Here is a 10,770-nt window from a genome sequence, read left to right on the forward strand (position 1 = left end):
AGACCATATTTGATGCGGCATAGTTAGAAGCCGCGTTCCACATACACAATGTCTTCATATCTAAATTTGTTGCTCCGTGGCAACACACGACATTCTACTAGTACTATTAGACATGGGTTGTGCCGTCCTTCTTAGAACTCGGTCAGGGCAGTCAGGCAGGGACGTCGCCTAGGTTCAAACACATGTGTAACACCCCCGCAACAAAAAAATAATCTTTTGTGTAACAGGGACAGCATCGCGCTTACTCCCCGTCAGTCTCTTGGTTCTGCGTAGGACGTCGCTATGCACAACCAATAAAAACCTGCCCGTACATGTTGCTGCATGGGCCCCAAAATTTCAGCACTTGGGGAGGGAGATACATCACGCATGTGCAAATCAACATTTCCTCTCCTCTGTATTGGGAGGACAATAAGATGTTGATTTGGCACTTGAACTAAAATGGCTTCAAAGCATGTCAAGTAAAATAAAAACTCAGCTCGATCTTAAAGTTTCCAACTAGATCGATGTTATCGTTTCCACTGTCCACTGGATACGGGCCCACACATGCAGCCACTACATATACTCCAAGACAAACCGCATCTCGATCATCGTGGCCCGCGAATTAAGATCCAGCGTCGAAGATGTCCTCACAAGTCGTGCGGTACTGGCTACTGATCTTGATGCACCTCCTGCTGTCATCCGGCAGCTGGGCGACGGCCGGGAAGGTCCCCGCGATCATCGTGTTCGGGGACTCCACGGTGGATTCCGGGAACAACGATTACATCCCCACCGTCGCCAGGGGCAACTTCCCGCCGTACGGGCGCGACTTCGAAGGCGGCGTCGCCACCGGCCGGTTCACCAACGGCCGCCTCGTCACCGACTTCATGTCGGAGGCGCTCGGCCTGGCGTCCTCCGTGCCGGCCTACCTCGACGGCAGCTACACCGTCGACCAGCTCGCTAGCGGCGTCAGCTTCGCTTCAGGAGGCACCGGGCTGGACGCTATGACGGCAAAAATCGCGGTAAGCTACCGATCGTTATCTGGCAATCTTTTTACCCCGATATCGATTAGTTTTGGCCAGCGAATTTGCACGTCACTAAGGCTAGCTGATGTTGAGATCTGAAAAGATGTGATCATCGAACTGCGTCTAGAACATTTCAGTTCAGTACTCCATGACTATGATTGACGTATAAGGAATTACTAACTGAAACTCTCTCAGTTCTTCTAAAAAACTACTGTAGTATAAAAAAAGCTCTTATATTATGAAACGGAGGAAGTACTCCCCAATCAACTCGGTGGAGTTCAAGCTATTACGTTACTTAATGGAGGGAAATATATTTTTTCAATGTTTTCTTGAAACAAATCTTATGGTACACAGTCAAAATTATTGATAACTCAAAAATCGTCGTATGTTTCTGAACCACGAGGTGGTCTGTTTGTACGGTCATTCATAAATGATTTGAAGTACTCCCGCAAAAAAAATGATTTGAAGCAATCACAAGACCTGATATCTATGAGGGACAACTTGCAAGGGAACTAGTGTCTTTATATATAGTGCTAGCAGTCTTGTATACGTACAATGTGTTCCCATATTGTAGAGCGTGTGTTGATCTGATGGATAATTCGTATAGATATGTTTAGGTCTACTAGTCAAACAGTTCGGTTAATATTTTGTATATCATAAGAAACATCATGATATCACCGCTAGCATTTGGATATATTCATAGAAGCAAGGAAGTCGCAAAATACATGAAACCTACAGTTTTTAAATATTTATATACTCCTCCTGTTCATAAATATAAGATGTTTGAATATTTTAATATGAAGTACATACGGATTGAAATGAGTAAACAACACAGTAAAATGTGTTTATATGCATCCGATTCAGAAAAAAGTTACTCCATTCGATCTGAATTAATTGACACAACTTTTACATTGTATAGAGGTTATGTCAATTAATTTGCATCGGATGGAGTGGAACATCTTATATTTGTGAACAGAGAGAGTACTATTTAAAAACTCGACCAAATCAGGGAAATTGCAGAATACATGATATCGATGCCATTACAGAAAATATTGCAAGGGAACAAAATCAAACATTTGTATCCTCAGTTATGTTCACATTATAGTTCTAGTAATTATGTCCTTTAACATTTAATTAATGTTCTTTTAGACTTAAATTCAGTTAGGTTATTGAAAGTGATTCACCGAAAGAGAAATGAAAGATATTGGTCGAGAAAATATTAACCGCTTCCACTGTCGTTTATTTCATTTTCTTTCCTTTTCCATACTGTTGGCAGTAATATTACACTGTGCTACAATAATATTTGAGGGAGGGGGTCTCCCCGATTATGAGAGTACTAAGCAGTACGCTACATTTGTTTTGACTGCTACGTTGTACCCTACATGTCATATAACAATTACATTACATAGTACTAGAATTGTCTTGTCATCTTCTAAAATGTAACTCTTTGAGAAGGACAAATGTGATATGAGGACATGTACGAAGGTACGACGGTTTGTTTGCATGACCATTTATATTTATCAGAAAACTTAAACTACACACAGTGGGAGTAACATAGATAGTAACATCACATATATTTAGATAGAATAGATGATGTGGCAAGCAATAAATAAAGAAAGAGAAGCATATGATAACATAGCTAGTTACTAATAGTATGAGTAACATCACACATATCAAGGCATGATGAGCCTATAACTTAATAAATAAAGTGTTGCATATTACCACACATATGTTACTCCCCACTAGAGAGATAGTAACATAGAGTAGTAACATGCCCACATAGAGTAGTAACATGGGCATGTTACTACTCTATGTTACTACCCATTGTGGTTAGTCTTAAATAGGTATGCAGTCTATAAAATGGCCGAGCAATCTATAAGTAACTACACATTTGTTAGTGTGAGATACTTTCAACATCTGGAAGAAGAAGAAAAACACTCGATGCTAGGGATATTCCCTCTTTTTGAGAAACAAAAAACATACAACATCTGACAATAGCAAATAATCACATCGTCGTCTGTAAACAACGGACGGTGTATCCTTATTCCCTCTTATCCCCTTCCCTCTCTTTCACCTCATACATGTTTTTTTTCTTGCGGGGGCACCTCATACATGTTAAACATCTTTTAAAGAAAGCTAATATTGCATTGTTGTACATGCCATGAACAATGACTATCAATAAAACAGTTTTAAAACCGACATGATATTGGAGGGTGTTAAGACGGTGGTTGTGCAGCGATTCAGGTTGACTGTGCGTCTCACGTCTCACTGATGTCGACTTTTGTTTTTGTGATACATGACGTACATGTCACTACCAAGCATCTGTGGTGACTTCAAAATCCTCTAACATCATGAGTTTAGTAGGCATTCCTATCGATCGTTACGTGTGTTAGTGTGTGTCATGGTGTGTATGTGTGCAGGTCTTATGGGTTGTGTTATTATTTTCTGAGAAAAATGAACTTCATTTCAAGTAACTGAAAAGGTGGAGCAGTTTTGTAGGAATCTAATCCTATTAAGAGCATCTCCACCCATCCCAAAAAAGCCCCCAGAACACTTTTTCATCGCGGGCGGATAAAAAAGTCTCATTCACGCCCCACGAGCCCGATTAGCTCCGGATTTGGCCGAAAATAGAGCCGGCGACCCCAACACAAACCCAGGAAGCTGGGGGCGCCTGGGGGGCTATTTTCGCCGTTTTACAGGTGCCGGCCCATCTGCCAGTGTCTCTCTCCTCTCTCTTCCCTTTCCTTCCCTGGCTACCATGTGCTCCTGTCCACACATGCCCATCCTCTCTCTCACACACAAGCCCGTCGGCCGCATCGGGCGCTGCCTCGCCGCTACGCCCAAAGCGTCGGCTCCGGCGCCCCCGTCTACCTCGTCGCCATCCTCCACATCGTGTCGGGGAAGGGGACGGGCGGCGGAGCAGCCGGCGCGGGCGTCGCAGACGCGTGGAGGCGGGTTGCCGCAAGGAGAGGAGCAGCACGGGAGCTCGGAGGGGAGGAGCACCTGGCCGCGAGGGGCGACGCGACGGCGCGCGGGAGCCGGTGAGCGCGGGCGCGACGCGACGGCGGCGGGAGCCGGTGCACGGAGGCGCGACGCGACGGCGCGCAGGAGCCAGTGCGTGGAGGCGCGACGCGACGGTGCGCGGTAGCCGGCACGCGGGCCCCGAGCGCGGAGGCCACGAGCGGCCCCGTCACCGGGCTGACCGGCCCCGAGCGTCCCCGGCACCGGGCGCGTCGGTCACGGGCAGCCCCGTCACTGGGCGGACTGGCCCTGAGCGTCCCCGGCACCGGGCGCGCTGGCCACGGGCGGCCCCGGCACCGGGCGCACCGGACCCGAGCGTGGCGACCACGGGTGTCCGCCGTCTCCCTCGTCTTCACCGCCGCCGCGTCCTTGGTCTCCTTGGTCTTTTCCGCGGCTGTGTCGGCCATCTCACTCGCGCTCTCCTTCTCTTCCTCGGCCTTCTGCGATGCGTAGCTCCCGTACTCATTGAGCTTCTCCCCCGCGGTCCCCATGGCGCCGGTGGAGTGGCTGTCGTGGGCGGTGGTTGTGTCCCGGACGCCGCCGGAGAAGGTGTCGCGGACGGCGCCCAGCAGGGAGCGCGCGCTCTCCTGCACGCTGCCGAAGATGCCGGTCCGCCGTCCTGGGCTGCTGAGCTCCTGCATATCCCGCCTGGCCGCGGCGAGCTCGTCGGCCGCCTTCTGCGCCGTGGCCTGCGCGCGCTCCTCGCGGTGACTCTGCTCGGAGAAGGTGTCGCGTGGCCATCTTGATGTTGTAGCTGTGGTGATGCGTGAGAGCGTGGGAAGATGGCACCTGCTCCGCGGGCTGCTACAGCTGTTGCTCCTGCGTCGGCAGCGATGGACGCGGGTGCATCGGCGGCGGTGGATTTGCGGTGGCGACTGGCGAGCTGCTGCTCCTGCGTCGGCGGCGGTGGACGGGGGTGCGTCGGCAGCGATGGATTGCAGTGGCGAGCTGCTGCTGTTGCTGCTACTCCAGCTAGCTCTGGGGGCGCAACGAGTGAGAAAAAGTCCACCCCCAGGCCAAAGTTCTCGCCAGCAGCCCTCCAAGGGGCGAAAAAAAAATGCCTCCTTGGGGAGGGGGGGGGGGGGGGGCGTCCCAAATAGTATGTGCTTCGAAATTGGTGCACGTGTTCTTCAAAATTCAAACTTCCAGTGACAAGAGCCATACAAAACTCCGACAATATTAATTTTGTGAGACATACTCTCTTTTTTTTTGCCTATGGAAAGTAACTTTTTTGTCTTACTAAATTATTACAGTCAGTGATATCAATAAGTCAGCAGCTGGAATACTTCAAGGAATACAAGGAGAGGCTGAAGCAGGCCAAGGGCCAGGCCGTGGCCGACGAGATCATCGCCGAGGCGCTGTACATCTTCAGCATCGGCACAAACGATTTCTTCGTGAACTACTACGTCATTCCTCTCCGGCGCGCCCAGTACACGCCAACGGACTACGCCAGCTACCTGGTAGGCCTCGCCGAAGACGCCGTCCGCCAAGCTTACGAGCTCGGCGCCCGCAAGGTCATGGTCGGCGGCATCCCGCCGTTCGGGTGCGTGCCGGCGGCGAGGACGTTGAACCGGGAGGCGCCGGGGGAGTGCAACGAGGAGTACAACCGGGTGGCGCTGAGGTACAACGCCGGGATCCGGGACGCCGTGGTGAGGCTCGGCGCCGAGCTCGCCGGCGCGCGGGTGGTGTACCTGGACGTGTACGACGTGCCGTCCGCCATCTTCGCCAGCCCGTCGGAGTACGGCTTCGAGAACGTTGCGCGAGGCTGCTGCGGCACGGGGCTCATCGAGACGACCGTCCTTTGCGGCATGGACGAGGCGTTCACGTGTCAGGATGCTGATAAGTACGTCTTCTTTGATTCGGTCCATCCTTCTCAGAGGACATACAAGCTTTTAGCGGACGAAATTATCAAAACTACGCTGCAAGTATTCCTAGCATGATATTTTGTACACCTACGGTATATAAAAATTAAGGAAATCAGATACTAGTGGTAGGAAAGAGTAGATTTTGTGCAGATCCACCGTTGGTTTCCTGGGTAACAGGGACATCTTATATGGGAATTTTCTTTTACTTCAAGGGCAGTTTAATCCAATATAAGACCATCTCTAGCCAAACTTCTATAATTGAGCTCATTAAATTTTTAGCCAAACTTCTTTGGTCGCTGCTGTGGTAATATCGGAGTCAGGTGACGGACGATGGTGTTAAACTCGGAGGATTCTTTGGTTATGATTATAATTTTCTTTCTTGGCTGGTATTCCTTTGTGCAAAGACAAGCGTTTTGTTGTCTTTTCAGTCTTGTCAGGTTGGTGTTTACATGACTTGTACTATGATGCTTATGACATAATGAGACACGTATTACCATGAAATAAAAAAGAGTTGGTCTCTCAGTTACTAAGTAATGGGAAATGGTAGATTTTGTGCACATCCACTGTGGGTTTCTTGGGTAACATGGATCCTTATATGGGATTTTCTTTACATAGGCATTTTAATCCAAAACAAAATAAGAAATCTCTGGCTGAACTTCTATAATTTAGCTCATCAAATAGCCTCTCGAACCTTAAGTCCTCAAATTTGAGGAGTTAAACAAAACAATTTCTACTTAAACCCCTAAAACTGAGCTCGCTAAAAAAACTTCTTGGTCAATTCCTCTAAGTTTTGCTTTACGTATACTATATTTCAATTGTATATTTGCACACATAATAAATCCAAACTTGATAGTGAAGGTTCACACAATTCACCAATATTACAAATTTAAAGTTTACAAATGAAATTATTCAAATTCAGACACACAAAAGGGAAGATCATTTTGGAGTTGGGTATGAACTTCTCGATTTTTTATACGTCGATGAGATGTGAGGAATCTATGTATCTTGTTTGGATGGTGTTCCGGCTCAACAAGATCCCCTTTGGAGATGTATCGAAAGTTCCCTCGCATGCCTCTCTCATCTTCAATGATCATGTTATGCAAGATGATGCAACATATCATTATTTTTCATATGACCCGTGGGATGATCACTAGTGAAGGAGTCCACAAATCCAAATATGACAATACCAAGAGGATGATCACTAGATTCAGTGGTGAATAACTGGGATTCATGGAGCAGACCTTCGATGGCAGTATGGGTTTCTTCACAACGATGAAGGGGAACATAGCGACTTACCTCCTCGATTGCCACAAAGTTGTGGTTGAGTGATGGAACAGGGTGAATCACCATACCTCCATGCGCGACGCGATCAACCGGGCAAGGACCCACTGCGAAACCTTGAGGGATGAATGTCACTTGGTTCAGGGGGTAGTTCACCATGGAACTGAAGGAAATATGCCCTAGGCAATAATAAAGTTATTATTTATTTCCTTATATCATGATAAATGTTTATTATTCATGCTAGAATTGTATTAACCGGAAACATGATACATGTGTGAATACATAGACAAACAAAGTGTCACTAGTATGCCTCTACTTAACTAGCTCGTTGATCAAAGATGGTTATGTTTCCTAGCCATAGACGAAGAGTTGTCATTTGATTAACGGGATCACATCATTAGGAGAATGATGTGATTGACTTGACCCATTCCGTTAGATTAGCACTTGATCGTTTAGTTTGTTGCTATTGCTTTTTTCATGACTTATACATGTTCCTATGACTATGAGATTATGCAACTCCCGTTTACCGGAGGAACACTTTGTGTGCTACCAAACGTCACAACGTAACCGGGTGATTATAAAGGTGCTCTACAGGTGTCTCCAAAGGTACTTGTTGGGTTGGCGTATTTCGAGATTAGGATTTGTCACTCCAATTGTCGGAGAGGTATCTTTGGGCCCACTCGACAATACACATCACTTAAGCCTTGCAAGTATTGCAACTAATGAGTTAGTTGCGGGATGATGTATTAAGAAACGAGTAAAGAGACTTGCCAGTAACGAGATTGAACTAGGTATTGAGATACCGATGATCGAATCTCGGGCAAGTGACATACCGATGACAAAGGGAACAACGTATGTTGTTATGCGGTTTGACCAATAAAGATCTTCGTAGAATATGTGGGAGCCAATATGAGCATCCAGGTTCCGCTATTGGTTATTGGCCGGAGACATGTCTCGGTCATGTCTACATAGTTCTCGAACCCGTAGGGTCCGCACGCTTAAAGTTTCGGTGCGATTGTATTATGAGTTTATGTGATTTGATGTACCTAAGGTAGTTCGGAGTCCCGGATGAGATCGGGGACATGACATGGAGTCTCGAAATGGTCGAGATGTAAAGATCGATATATTGTACGACTATATTGGGACATCGGAAAGGTTCCGAGTGATTTGGGTATTTTCAGAGTACCGTGGAGTTACGGGAATTCACCGGGAGAAGTATTGGGCCTTATTGGGCCATACGGGAATAGAGGAGAGAGGCCAAAAGGAAGGAGGCGCCCCCCCCTCTGGTCCGAATTGGACAAGGGGTGCAGCCCCCTTTTCCTTTTCTCTTTCCCCCTCTTTCCTTCTCTCCTACTCCGGAAAGGAAAGGGGAATCCTACTAGGACTTGGGAGTCCTAGTAGGAATCCCCACACTTGGCGCGCCCCCTCTAGGGCCAGCCTCTCCCTCCCTCCTTTATATACGGGGGCAGGGGGCACCTCTAGACACACAATTTGATCTGTTGATCTCTCCCAACCGTGTGCGGTGCCCCCTCCACCATAATCCACCTCGATCATATCGTAGCGGTGCTTAGGCGAAGCCCTTCGTCGGTAGCATCATCATCGCCGTCATCACGCCGTCATGCTGACGGAACTCTCCCTCGAAGCTCTGCTGGATCGGAGTTCATGGGACGTCATCGAGCTGAACGTGTGCTGAACTCGGAGGTGTCGTACGTTCAGTATTTGGATCGGTCGGATCGTGAAGACATACGACTACATCAACCGCGTTGTGCTAACGCTTCCGCTTTCAGTCTATGAGGGTACGTGGACACACTCTCCCCTCTCGTTGCTATGCATCACCATGATCCTGTGTGTGCGTAGGAATTTTTTTGAAATTACTACGTTCCCCAACAGTGGCATCCGAGCCTGGTTTTATGCGTAGATGTTATATGCACGAGTAGAACACAAGTTAGTTGTGGGCGATACAAGTCATACTGCTTACCAGCATGTCATACTTTGGTTCGACGGTATTGTTGGATGAAGTGGCCCGGACCAACATTACGCGTACGCTTACACGAGACTGATTCTACCGACGTGCTTTGCACACAGGTGGCTGGCGGGTGTCAGTTTCTCCAACTTTAGTTGAACCGAGTGTGGCTACGCCCGGTCCTTGAGAAGGTTAAAACAACACTAATTTGACGAACTATCATTGTGGTTTTGATGCGTAGGTAAGAACGGTTCTTGCTCAGCCCATAGCAGCCACGTAAAACTTGCAACAACAAAGTAGAGGACGTCTAACTTGTTTTTGCAGGGCATGTTGTGATGTGATATGGTCAAGTCGTGATGAGACATAAGTTGTTGTATGAGATGATCATGTTTTGTTGAAGTTATCGGCAACTGGCAAAAGCCTTATGGTTGTCTTTCTATTGCATAAGATGTAAGCGCCAAATAATTGATTTACTTTATCGCTATACGATAGCAGTAGTTGCAAGAGCAATAGTTGGCGAGACGACCATGTGACGATACATTGATATAGATCAAGATGATGGGATCATGGTGTCATGTTGGTGACGATGGAGATCATGACGGTACTTTGGAGATGGAGATCAAAGGCACAAGATGATGATGGCCATATCATGTCACATATTATGATTGCATGTGACGTTTATCTTTTATACATCTTGTTTTGCTTAGTTCAGCGGTAGCTTTATAAGATGATCTCTCACTAAATATCAAGGTATAAGTGTTCTCCCTGAGTATGCACCGTTGTGAAAGTTCTTCGTGCCGAGACACCACGTGATGATCGGGTGTGATAGGCTCTACGTTCAAATACAACGGGTGCAAAACAGTTGCACACGCGGAATACTCAGGTTAAACTTGACGAGCCTAGCATATGCAGATATGGCCTAGGAACACTGGAGATCGAAAGGTCGAGCGTGAATCATATAGTAGATATGATCAACATAGTGATGTTCACCATTGAAAACTACTCCATCTCACGTGATGATCGGACATGGTTTAGTTGATTTGGATCATGTGATCATTTAGATGACTAGAGGGATGTCTATCTAAGTGGGAGTTCTTAAGTAATATGATTAATTGAACTTTAATTTATCATGAACTTAGTCCTAATAGTATTAGCATATCTATGTTGTAGAACAATAGCTCGCGTTTAGCTCCCCTGTTTTATTTTTGATATGTTCCTAGGGAAAAATAAGTTGAAAGATGTTAGTAGCAATGATGCAGATTGGATCCGTCATCTGAGGATTATCCTCATTGCTGCACAGAAGAATTATGTCCTTTATGCACCGCTAGGTGACAGACCTATTGCAGGAGCAGATGCAGACGTCATGAACGTTTGGCTAGCTCAATATGACGACTACTTGATAGTTTAGTGCACCATGTTTAACAGCTTAGAATCGGGACTTCAAAGACGTTTTGAACGTCATGGATCATATGAGATGTTCCAGGACTTGAAGTTAATATTTCAAGCAAATACCCGAGTTGAGAGATATGAAGTCTCCAACAAGCTCTATAGCTACAAGATGGAGGAGAATAGCTCAACCAATGAGCATGTGCTCAGATTGTCTAAGTACTACAATTGCTTGAATCAATTGGGAGTTAAT

The 10,770-nt window shown here is 46.8% G+C and overlaps 1 protein-coding gene across 1 annotated transcript; it reads left to right on the forward strand.

The window, feature by feature from the left end:
- The first annotated feature begins 579 nt into the window (after nucleotides 1-579).
- On the forward strand, nucleotides 580-6,098 carry LOC147971351 (GDSL esterase/lipase At2g04570-like). Its single transcript, XM_087526026.1, has 2 exons — nucleotides 580-998; nucleotides 5,276-6,098. Exons 1-2 carry the CDS (start codon nucleotides 621-623, stop codon nucleotides 5,960-5,962), a joined length of 1,065 nt encoding a protein of 354 aa, XP_087382152.1. The 5' UTR covers nucleotides 580-620; the 3' UTR covers nucleotides 5,963-6,098.
- The last annotated feature ends 4,672 nt before the right edge of the window (nucleotides 6,099-10,770 follow it).

This window comes from Triticum urartu, chromosome 5A (genome assembly GCF_056163025.1).
Source record: "Triticum urartu cultivar PI428250 chromosome 5A, HENAU_Tu73, whole genome shotgun sequence".
Lineage (NCBI taxonomy): Eukaryota > Viridiplantae > Streptophyta > Magnoliopsida > Poales > Poaceae > Triticum > Triticum urartu.

What these genes read in the sequence shown, in the direction of transcription:
- LOC147971351 (XM_087526026.1), top strand. Translation starts at nt 621, where the DNA reads ATGTCCTCACAAGTCGTGCGGTACTGGCTACTGATCTTGATGCACCTC. An exon ending in CTATGACGGCAAAAATCGCG is followed by an intron (nt 999 to 5,275) that starts GTAAGCTACCGA and finishes AAATTATTACAG; the next exon opens with TCAGTGATATCAATAAGTCA.